Here is a 12,540-nt window from a genome sequence, read left to right as displayed (position 1 = left end):
CTACGTTCAGCAATACAACATTGCTTTTGGCACAATCATTCATAGTACTGGAGTAGAATTGTGAAAACTGTCCCGCATGTACCTGTCAAATTGTGCTTGGAGTGTATGGCTTTGCTAGTTTTTTCATCTTTAAATAAGTCTAGCTATGTGTAAATGTTTGCTCAATACTCCAATGTATAATGCAAACTTAACATATACCTATTTTAGCTTATACTTCTGGCAGCTGTCTATTTTGTAATCAGTCATGCGACGTCCTCAGATGTGTCCGTAAAATGTACCTTTTGTCCTGAATTTTGAACCTTTGTGCTGAATTTTTAGTCACTCCAGAATTTGGCTTCTTACCAGGTGGTCACCCTAGCTCGTGATGCAACAGCAGGGACAGCATAGTAGGGGTGCCCGTCCCATACACATAAGTGCCCATAAGAGTTTTCTTGTTCGCAGCCATGAGGTGATCTAAAGAGAAGCAGGTTGATTAATCATTGACCGAAAGCTGTTGGTTTTACGGCGAGCTGTGCTGAGAGAAAAACAAGGAAGTTGTCCCTTCGAGCTGCAAGCCACTTGCGACTGAAGCTGTTTTCAGCTCTTTGTGCAGCACGAGCAGGTCACATGCTCTGCAGTTCAGGAAATGTGTAACATGGGTCTTGGAATCGAACTTGCATTTTTGTGTAGATGAATTGCAAACAAAATTCCATATGCGTTCTGTATTTAGAGGAGAGGCTTATTTTCGAACTCTCTAAAAGAGGTTAGAATATATAATTATCGGGTATTATGCTGTTCATCTCTGTGGACCCCAAGAACAGCCTGAATCCATTGCCGTGTGTTTCTATGGTCGGTAAGAATGCTCAAGGTCTCGCCCATGCCTAGTTGTAATGCCAGAAACCGACCCATGTTCTAAGTTTTCTTAGTGTCGACAACATACCACACTAAGATTCTCTGCAGCCCCTTTAGCAAACTTCATTACCTCATTTAGTACTAGCTTGAAAGAATCTGTGCCCTCACAGCAACTTTTTTGCAACCAGTTACTACTGTCATTTTCTAGATTGCCAAACAGTTGTAGCTATTACTGTTTTTAGGTTTGATTTTCAGGTCAACTGGCTGCTAGATTTATGGCTCTCTTTGTTTAAAATGCACATGACTCTGGGCTTTGGCTCCGCCCAGAGAAGTATTTCTTACTGCTCTGCTTTTCAGATTTGTTCGCTATTTATTAATGCCACATACTTACACCCAAGCATCATTCTACCTACGGGCTGTTTGAGTTTCATTCCGCATCTCTTGGATCGCTTGCATGAATGTATGAGAGACTTTTTCATTTCATAAGTACACTCAGTCTTCCACTTAGTCCTACTGAGCTCTGTATCGTACACAGCGCTACTGAGTTCTGTATCTTATAGATGTCTTTTAATGGTAAAGCAGCTTTAAAAAATATTTTTATTTATTTATTAGGACACAGCTATAGACTGTAGCTGTGCTTTGTCCAGACCTCCTGCTTCCAATACATTACATATACATAGAGAGGGATTTTGGTCAGCCCTTTGCTCATACAAAGGATGTCTTTGCAATATACCTCACTTTCCTATTCTTGATCCAATGGCTTTCCCTAGTATTCTTGTGTTTGGCCCACCAATAAGCTTTCTGGCCCCACATTATTCTGGTTGGAAGGGTTGTAGCATTCCACAGAATCCTAAAGGAAACACCTTTTTTCTTTTCTGTCTGCACTCCGTGGGAGATCATGAATTTCCTTTACTTCTTACCCAATACCAACCTCCAACCCCAAGAATGCTGTTTTTTTTACTTCTCCACCCCAATTCTCCTGCCCCTATCTTTCTCACTCCCTGTGTTTGCTTTTTAAGTTTGCTCTCTTTTCTTCTAAACAGGCTCTCTGTTGGCTCCCTCCTTCACCATTCTGCTTGCTGTTTTAAAAATGTTTTTATTTAATTTGAATAAAGGTCAGCCAGCTGCAAAGTGCTACCAGGTTTCTCTCTGCCTTTTTTGAATTTGTGAAATGTTTGTGTCTTTTTTCTAATTTAGGTTACTGTCCTAGTATGTCTATATGCCATGTTAGAACAGTAAATTGGCCACCATGTCTGGAATCATGCACTTTTGCAGGTCACACTGTGCGGTAGCATCAGCAGCCATATTGGAAAGGGATTCTTTTACTTGAACATCCATTCCAACAATACCTGCCATGTGTGCACATGCATTTTAAGGCATTAGTTTGCTTGGCAGCGCTAATAAGCATTGGAAAAACGAATAGCTTTGCATATTAAAGGCAAGGCCTGTTGGCTTTGTCAATATTGTTTTCGCTGTTGCAGCCATTTTTTCATGCTTTTTTCAGCACTCTTAAGATGGTATGTGTATCTGTAAAGCACACTCCCACCCGCGAGGTTATTCTTGTTCTGAGCATGGGTGTATGTCTACTATGCCTATGCCTATGCCTATGGTCGATTGGTTAATTGAAAAGCCAAGTTTTCAGCTTTTTGCGAAATTCAAGGAGAGGAGGAGGCTCTGATGTGGAATGGGAGGCTGTAACACGTTTTAGGAGTGATTTAAGAACACCCGTCCTGATCCGTTTGTGTCCATGCATGGCATGTGTAGGAGTCTGCAGAGAGGTGGTGTCTGGGTGGTTGGTGGAAGGGGATGCGACAGTTCAGGTGTGCGAGACCTCAGTTGATTAGTGCCTTGAAAATGTGTGTAAGAAGTTTATTATGAGCAGGGTTTGTGTATCAGGATCCAATGGAGATTCAGGAGGTGTGTTGTGATTTGGGTTCTGAGTGGGAGGTTGAGGATGGGTGTGGCTGTCGAGTTCTGGATGGTTTGTAGTCTTCTAGTGAGTTGTTTGGTGATCCCGGCGTAGAGGGCGTTCCTGTAGTCCAGCTTGCTGGTGACTAGGCCTAAGTGGCAGTTTTTCTATTGTTGCTTGGTAGCCATTTGAAAATCTCCCTTAGCGCCTTCAGTGTGTGGAAGCAGGGTGTAGTGACAACCTTGATTTGTGCACTCATTTGCAGTTTGATGACAATTGATATTCTGAGGTTCCTGGCTTGGGTGCTGGGTGTAGGTCTGAGTTCAGCCTGCTACTTGTCCCATGATGAGGTATTCTTGCCGAAGATCACTACTTCTGTCTTGTCGGTGGTGAGCTTAAGACAGGTGACTTTCAATTAGTTAGCGACTTGGGTCATACAGGCAGTGAACTTGTTTCTTATGTTAGGGGCTTGTCCGAGAGGAAGAGTATGAGTTGCATGTCGTTGGGGGAGGAGCGAAAGTTGATGTTTGAGCGGATGACATTGGCCAGAGGGATTATGTATGCGTTGAAGAGGGTGGGGCTGAGCAGTGAACCTTGAGGCACTCCACAGATAAGTTTGCTAGCTTCCGAGGAGTAAGGTGCCCGGCTGACTGCTTGTGTTCTATTTGTTAAGAAGGAGCAGATCAGCAAAGAGCGGGTCCTTGAATACCAATCTTGTGTAGGTGCCTGATGACGATGGGATGTGAGACCCTGCCTTTGCCTAATACTGCAGAGAGCTCCAGGAGAATAAGAGGTGCCATGTCTCCTCTGTCAAGGAGAATTCAGATGTTATCTGTGGCAGTGATGTGTGCTGTTTCTGTACACTATTTGGGCATGAGTCCTGACTGCATCATGTTGAGGAGCTGGTGGTTGGTGAGGCTTTGGTTAAATACTTTCTGTAATACCTTTGCTGAGTATGGTAGGAGAGAAATTTGTCTGTAGTTAGAAAGTGTGGCTGGGTCAGTAGATGGGTCTTGAGCAGGGGCATGGTGGTAGCATATTTGCAGGTGTGCAGGAATGTGGCGGGCTCAGTGGAGGCATTGAGGGTGGGTATTGGTGCTTCTTTGATCAGTAGGAGTCCTTTAGTGAAGGTGCGGTGGGGTTAAGGGTCAGATGGATGATCCTCATGGTATCGGTGATTTCAACAGAAGTGACAGAGGACTCGTGAAATCTGTATTCATTCTTTAATAGTGATCAAAAGTTGAGCCTGACCTTACAATGGCTTCCATACTGATATGTTCCATAACAGATGCGGATAGCCTGACCTTAGGCATGCTATCCCGAAGTCTTGTGAAATCGGCAACAAATGATCAGTCTGAGATGCACTTCTTGGGGTCTTGTCATCCGATCTCCACCAATTCTGTGATTGTGACATCCTGCAGTAGCAGGTTCAACAAGTTCGAGGCATGTGGGCTGCTGAATTCATATCTGTGCATAGATCGCCGCCTAATGTTGGGTCCGGATGATTGCACATTGTTGTCCTGGAAGAGTCTTCGAAGTATCACGAGATAGGTGGCTCCTCCCCTGAACTACAGTGCGCATGGGCATCGACTCCATCTCCAGATTGTTTTTTTCCGCCATTGGGTTCGGATGTGTTTCGGTTCCCTCTGTCGGAATCGATAGTTGTTTAACTTACTTTGCTTGAGACCAAAAGGTCTTTAGGACTCGCGTCGGTATTGTCTATCGTTCGGGTTCGTTTGTTTCATCGACTCCGAACCATCTCTGCCCCTCCGCGTGCTTCGGCGTGGACGGGCCTACACGACGCTCCAACTTACTTTCATCATGGAACGAAGTCCATTTAAGAGGTGCCCAGTGTGTGCCTCGAAGTACCCACATATCGACGTGCACCCGGTGTGCAATAAGTGCTTGTCGCCGGACCACGACGAGGCCAAGTGTATGGCCTGCTCCAAGTTCCGGTCGAAAAAGACACTCAAGTTCCGGCGAGCTGCGAGACTGCAGGCCCAGCGTTCGGCACCCCCTCCGACGGACATCTTCGACACGGAGGATGTCGGCGACGACACTATCCAGGATATCTCAGAATCTAACCCGGCGTCGGAGGTCGAGGAAGACTACGACGCGGAAGATGAGGATTTCGAGGAAGTCGTCGAGGAGGTAGGGGACGACGACGGGGCCATTGCCACCGTAGAGGATAGCTCGGAAGAGGAGCTTCCTCACACTGACTCCGGGGCCAGCCACCATTCTAAGGCCCAGGCCGAGGGATCGCCTTCGGGCCTTACCCAAAGCCTTGATTCCCGTCACACGGCTCCGCCTCCCGGCCCGGCCACGGACATTGATACGGCACCACTCACGGTACAGAAACCGAAAGTGAAACCATCGGTCTCGACGCCAGACGTATCGAAACCGAAAGCGCAAGTCGCACTGGTCGGGTCGAAGACTGCGGAGGCCTCGGCGCCGAAGAAATCCAAGATGGCCGTCGAGCTCAAGGGCCACGCCAAAATGGCCGAGCCGAAGACTACGGTGTCGAAGCCGAAGGTAAAAACGGCCGACGCGGCTGCATCGGCGCCGAAGTTGGTCGACGCACTTAAGAGTCGCATCGATACCAAGAAGGTCGACGACCATAAGAAGGCCACGAAAAAGCGGCAGGACGAACCCAGGTCTCTCACTGCCCCGCTTCCACTCGACAAGGCCAAGGGGGCAGCTGCGTCGGCTCCGAAGACTACGTCATTGGTCGCCGGCCCAAATCCTGCTTCAGAAGACTCTCTCGAGCCGGTGCGTCCCTCCGCCTCGCTCACTAAAAAGGTCACGGAGTCCCTTCAGCGTATTAGGGAGGGGACCGCAGCAGTCGAGCCGAAGGACACTGTGCCGCCCAAGCCTCTCCAAAAACCGGCGAAGACGCCAACGCCGATTCTGTTCACGTTGCCGCCAAAGACGGCGCCGAAGGCTTTCACAGCGAAACCTGGGGCCGGAGTGCCCTTGAAGTTATCTTCGACGCCGAAGGCATCGTTGGTGGTTCCGAGCCCGCGCCACCAACCACTGGCAGAGGAGGAGCGTCGAGAAGTAATCATCGACGCCAACACAGGCAAGCTCTCTCTCCTTAAAAGGAAGATCACCCCTGAACCAGCTTTGGAGCATTTCCAGATTCCACTTAAGAAAAAGATGGACTCTGCTGGTGCCTCTGCCCCTATGGAGCCTGTGTCACCACAAGGCCATGAAGTTTCACCCACTCATTCTTATGTAGAGGAGGGTGATGGGAACGACGAGGATGAGTATTCCTATCCAATCTACTCAGACCCAGAAGATGTGACTGAGCCTTGGTCTGCTGGTGGCGAGCCTGGGGACACTCATTCGGGGCAGGAGCCTCAGCTTTTTTCGGCAAAAACTTCCCCAACAGAAGACTCTGCAGCTTTCAATGCTCTAATTGAAAGGGCGGCAGCCAATCATGACGTCGATCTCCATGCTGACCCAGTAGACATCGATTTTCTTTTTGACACCTTTTCAGTCGCTGAAAAAACTGTAAAGACTTTGCCAATGCTAAAAGGGGTGTTAAAACATGCACCAGAATTCTTCATTGAGCCCACCCGAGCAAGAGTCATCAACCCACGTATTGACAAGAAGTACAAGGCAGCGCCCACTGATCCAACGTACATCAAAGGACAGTTGCCTCTGGATTCCCTGGTTGTCTCCAATGCACGCAAGAGAGCCAACTCACAAACTACGGGTGACGCTCCTCCCCCAGACAAGGAATCAAAAGTATTTGAGGCTTCGGGGAAACGTGTTGCTGCGCAGGCAGCCAACATATGGCGCATATCCAACACACAGGCGCTACTTGCGCGTTACGACAGGGCACACTACGACACTCTAGAGACCCTTCTACAGCACTTACCAGATCAATATAAGGAAGCAGCAGAGATGTTGATACAGGAGGGGAAGCTTATCACCAATGCTTCAATTAAGTGCGCTCTGGATGTGGCTGACACCGCCTCAAGAGCAATAAACACTAGCGTTCTACTTCGTAGACATGCATGGCTCAGAATATCCGGTTTCAAACCAGACATTCAAACTACCATCTTGAACCAAACTGTCAACCCAGACCACCTGTTTGGCCCAGAAGTTGATACCACCCTCGAGAAAATGAAGAAGGACACTGACACTGCAAAGTCTATGGGTGCCTTGCAGTCCCAGCAGTTTCGGGGTGGTTCCTTTTGTCGCTCCAATAATAGGGGCACCTCAAGGGGTCAACTGTCACAGTCGACGCAATTCTATAAGAGTAACACCCAACCGTCCTATACCAACAAAGGTCGGGGTGGATACCGTGGCAACAACGTCAAAGGCAGAGGACGTGGTAATAACAGCTCCAGGTCCTCCACCGCCAACAAACAGTGACGCCTTGTCACTGCCCCCTGACCACGCAACACCGGTCGGGGGGAGACTCCAGCAGTTCCTGCCCGTGTGGAAGTCCATCACCACGGACAGGTGGGTCAGATCTCTTATCCAATATGGTTATTGTCTGGAGCTCACGTCCACTCCACCCAACATACCCCCAAAGAGCCGTCCTATGTCCGGCGAGCACTTGCACTTGTTGCAGCAGGAAGTCAACGTCATGCTGCAAAAAGGAGCAATAGAGCTCGTGCCCTCGCAGGAAAGAGGTACAGGAGTTTACTCCCTGTACTTTCTGATTCCAAAAAAGGACGGATCCCTCAGGCCCATCCTAGACCTCAGACCTCTCAACTTTTACATTCTGTCAGAACATTTCCATATGCTCACGCTGCAGCAGGTTCTCCCACTGCTTCGGCAAGGGGACTTCCTGGCAACTCTGGAACTCAAGGATGCGTACTTTCACATTCCACTGCATCCTTCACACAGAAAGTACCTCAGGTTCACCATTCAAAACCAGCACTACCAGTTCAAGGTTTTGCCTTTTGGGGTCACTACAGTGCCACGGGTCTTCACAAAGTGCCTAGCGACGATGGCGGTGCATCTGAGACGTCAAAACATCCACGTCTACCCCTATCTAGACGACTGGCTCATTCAGGCGAAGTCGGCCCAGCAGTGCGCCAACCACGTGTCCCACACCATTCACCTTCTGCACGATCTGGGATTCTCACTGAATTATCCAAAATCACATCTCCAGCCCGCCCACATACGGCAGTATCTGGGTGCGACCATAAACACTCTGGCGGCCACTGCGCAGCCGAATTCAGTGAGAGTCAACAGCATTCAGTCGCTGATCCAAAGATTCAGACCTCAGCACTCGCTTCCAGCGAGAGTGTTTATGCAGTTGATAGGCATGATGGCCTCCTGCATCTCCATAGTCCCACACGCGAGACTACATATGCGTCCGCTTCAGGGGTGCCTAGCACGTCAGTGGACTCAGGCTCACGGGCAGTTAAAGGACCTAGTGTTGGTGAGCGGTCGGGCATACAACTCTCTGCATTGGTGGAATCCACGAAACCTTTGCAAGGGCCGACCGTTTCAGGAGCCTATGCCGCAGATCATCCTGACAACGGACGCTTCTCTCCAGGGTTGGGGAGCGCATGTACTCCAATACACGGTGCAGGGACTATGGACACTACAGCAAAGGAAGATGCACATCAATGTACTGGAACTGATGGCGATCTTCATGGCCTTGAAGGCATTCAAAGTACATCTGTGCAACAAGGTCGTGTTGATCCGGACGGACAACATGACAGCCATGTACTACATTCAGAAACGGGGGGGGCACACACTCTCCGCAGCTGTCTCATCTGGCTCAGAGCATGAGGAAGTGGGCCATTCAGAGGAACATTTTCCTCATGGCAGAGCATCTCCCAGGCAAAGACAATCAAATGGCGGACCTGCTCAGCAGGCACAGCCACCAAATGCACGAGTGGGAGATACATTCATCAGTACTCCAACCGTACTTCCAAAGGTGGGGTCATCCAGAGATCGACCTGTTCGCCACAAGGGAGAACGCAAAATGCCAAAGCTTCGCCGCCAGGTTCCCACACCCGCAATCGCAGGGCAATGCGATGTGGATGAACTGGTCAGGCAGATTTGCGTACGCTTTTCCCCCAGCACCTCTGATACCGCTGGTGGCGCGCAAGCTCGGGCAGCACTCGATGACTCTCATCCTAGTTGCTCCAACGTGGGCTCGCCAACCATGGTACACCACGTTTCTGGAACTTTCCGTGGTACCGCATCAAAGGCTTCATCTCACACCCAGCCTTCTGACGCAGAGCCATGGCGACATTCAGCACCCAGATCCGCAACAGCTCAACCTGGCGATCTGGCTCCTGAAGTCCTAGAGTTTGGCTACCTCAACCTTCCTCCCAACTGCCTGGACATCATTCGGGAGGCTAGGAAGCCCACTACTAGAGCATGTTATGCGGCAAAATGGAAACGGTTTGTCATCTATTGCGCAAACCACAACATTGATCCACTAGATGCTTCTATTCAGAACATCATCTGTTACCTGTTCCATCTATACAAGTGTAATCTGGCATATACTTCCATTCGCATTCACCTGTCTGCGATGGCCGCATACCTCCAAAATAGACAGCACCTTTCACTTTTCAAAGTGCCTGCCATCAAAGCATTTCTGGAAGGCCTCAAAAGAGTCATTCCGCCACGGACTCCACCAGCTCCTGAATGGAACCTCAATGTGGTTCTTACAAGACTGATGGGTCCTCCCTTTGAGCCACTACATTCCTGCGAGATTCAGTTTTTGACATGGAAAGTGGCTTTCCTTGTAACAATTACATCGCTACGGAGGGTTAGTGAACTGCAAGCCCTCACGATCCAAGAGCCTTTCTTCCAAGTTCATTCAAACAGGGTGGTGCTCCGCACTAACCCTAAATTTCTACCCAAGGTTGTGTCTCAGTTCCACATCAACCAAACCATTGAGTTGCCGGTGTTCTTTAAAAATCCAGAGTCACTGGCAGAGCGGATGCTCCATACCCTTGACGTTAAACTGGCCCTAATGTATTACATTGATAGGACCAAGGATTTTAGAAAGACTAAGCAGCTTTTTGTTGCCTTTGCGCCACATCACAAAGGTAACCCTATTTCCAAGGCTGGTATTGCTAGGTGGATTGTAAAATGTATTCAAATCTGCTATGCAAAGGCAAAACGCACTCTTACCATTCCACCAAGAGCCCACTCCACCAGAAAGTTGGGGGCCTCTATGGCTTTCCTTGGAAACATTCCCTTAGAGGACATATGTAGAGCAGCCACATGGTCTACCACACACACATTTACTAAGCATTACTGTGTAGACGTGCACTCCAAACAGCAAGCAGCTGTAGGGCAGGCTGTTCTCAAGACACTTTTCCAAACTGCTGCAGCTGGCACGGGCGGCCGCCGCTAATGGAGGGACTGCTATGTATTCTATGCACAGATATGAATTCAGCAGCCCACATGCCTCGAACTGCAAATGCTACTTACCAGTATGCATCTGTTCTTGGCATGTAGGGCTGCTGACATTCATATCGCCCGCCCTCCTCCCCGGCGCCTGTAGCAGCTGCAGTGTTCACATATCATTTCATGGCATGGTCATCATTCACTGAGTTTCACTCCATCTCGGCCACAATGGCTAAAAACAATCTGGAGATGGAGTCGATGCCCATGCGCACTGTAGTCCAGGGGAGGAGCCACCTATCTCGTGATACTTCGAAGACTCTTCCAGGACAACAATGTGCAATCATCCGGACCCAACACTAGGCGGCGATCTATGCACAGATATGAATGTCAGTAGCCATACATGCCAAGAACAGATGCATTCTGGTAAGTAGCATTTGCATTATTTATCGTGCCAACAGCATGCTGCTGCTTTTCAGTATGCCTGACTTCTATTTATTGGACTGCAGAGCCATGACTAACAAGCATTGACAAAGCCAATGGGTCTGGCTGAAAACTCAGAGTGCGAACCAGACATAATAGTTTTACCAGTGCTTGGTTTTATTGTAACGAGCAGGTTGGTCTTGGTGTTAGAAGTGTATGTCTGTGCTGTAGGGCAACAAATGTGAGATGTCTTGCAATAAAACAACCTCTTTTTCCCCTCATGATAAGCCACCCTACGGGCACAGAGTTTGGTGTAGAGTCAAGTTGAACAGTGGAGCACGACATAAGTAGCTCAGAATAATAGAAAGAAGAGAACATAATTTGATGAACATAAACAACATGAACTGCTTTTAGTAACACCTAAAACATACATGTTGATGTCATGGTGGGGTTCTCCTCAATCTTCCTAATTGTTTTCTTCTGCTCTTTCTGTAGATGTGCACACCAGCCAACACTCCCGCCACTCCACCCAATTTTCCAGATGCCCTAGCCATGTTTTCTAGGTTGAAGGCTTCCGAGAGCCTGAGTGGCAACAGCCCAATTGGATCCATGGCTACGTCACCACCACTTCCTCCTCACCACCATGGAAGCTTCAGTGCTGCTTGGCCTATGATCACACCTTCCAGCCAACACCATCAACAAAGCATGTGGACTCCCAACCCGCCTCCGCCAGCTCCCACAGGCCATGCTGCTAATGGCGATAGTGAGCCAAAGGCTGCCATGGAGGCTGAAAGATGAGGCACATGCCGAAGATGTTAGCTTTGTGTTGGTGTCCTTATCACCCCTTCCCCTACCAGGAGCGAAAAATGGAATTACCCTGAGAGCAGACCATCCGATGTGACGTGTGGAGCCGCATCTGGACTACAGTGCGTGCCGTTGTGTGATGTACGCATTTAGCAGTTTCCGAAACACAAAACAAGCCTTTAAAAAAGGAAAGTAAAAACAGGTCTGACAGATCTCCCCAGAAGGTGCCTGTGCTCAAGCTGACCGCCTGTGCTGGCTCTTCAGCTCTGTGATTAGAAATGGTAACTACGTTTTTGTAATTTGCAGATGAGCACGCTTTTCACTTCCTGCAACCTCAACTTCATGGTGAAGACAGCACTGCAACCTAGGAATATGGACATTGAGTCTGGGTGTTTGTTTTGCTCTCTCAACTATTATGAGCTATTGCAATGCTTAGGAAGTGCCAACAGCACCAGACTCAACCAATCAGGCCCTAGAATGTTGCAGGCGGGATGGAGAGTGATAAATCAAGTTCAAGAAAATAAACTGTGATATGATATTGGATTTTTATCTTTTAACTGATTTGCTATTTTAACGTTGAAAACAGGGAGAATTGTTATTGGGGGGTTAAGACTGCAGATTTGAACGTAACCCCAAAACACCCCCATCGAAATCAAGTACAATTTAATCATCAGGTATACAGTATGGTGTAATTTCTGCCTCGGCAAAGTACCTCAGTCCCTCGCTACATCACAGTGAACAGGAGCATCATGTTTAACCTGTTTTTGTTTGTTTCTTTGTTTAGAGAGAGTGAAATAATGGAGTGGACAAAATCTTGTGCCGTTCGCATGATGACACCTTCTGAAGTAAATTAAAACCAATACTAACGTGCATGAAAAGCCTGCTGTTTCTTGATTGATTACCAATTGATTTGATTAATTGATCTCCTGATGCTATTTTCATGTACGCGGCACTATGATTCAAGTGCGGCTGTGTAAAATTGAGCATAGTTTTGCTGTCCTGAATTGTGTCTGTGCATTTCCTGAATTTGAAAAGGGTTGTCCATCCGACGGGATGGAGGCTGTGAAGACTAATAACTTGGACAAGGTAGACTTTCTGACAAAGACTAAGGAGCCTATTCCCAAACTCCATTTTGTAGCACATGAAGTAGTATTGATGTACTACAAAGGGATATTCACGAACCTACTGGCGGAGTCCTCCACCTTAGCTATCCCTATCTTTTCTATGTGGAGGGATAT

General features: G+C 48.2%; 1 protein-coding gene across 1 annotated transcript in view; it reads left to right on the top strand.

The window, feature by feature from the left end:
• LOC147685265 (UBA-like domain-containing protein 1) overlaps positions 1-12,299 on the top strand; it is a 131,295-nt gene extending 118,996 nt beyond the window's left edge. Inside the window, exon 3 of the mRNA XM_086941157.1 lies at positions 10,994-12,299. Coding sequence (XP_086797283.1) covers positions 10,994-11,296 — 303 coding nt within the window. The 3' untranslated portion in view covers positions 11,297-12,299. The remainder of the gene's footprint in view (positions 1-10,993) is intronic.
• Positions 12,300-12,540: the final 241 nt, after the last annotated feature.

The sequence above is a fragment of the Lissotriton vulgaris genome, chromosome 10, assembly GCF_964263255.1.
Source record: "Lissotriton vulgaris chromosome 10, aLisVul1.2, whole genome shotgun sequence".
NCBI lineage: Eukaryota > Metazoa > Chordata > Amphibia > Caudata > Salamandridae > Lissotriton > Lissotriton vulgaris.
Note: the sequence above shows the minus strand (reverse complement) of the source record. Positions and strands in the feature narration are given on the sequence as shown.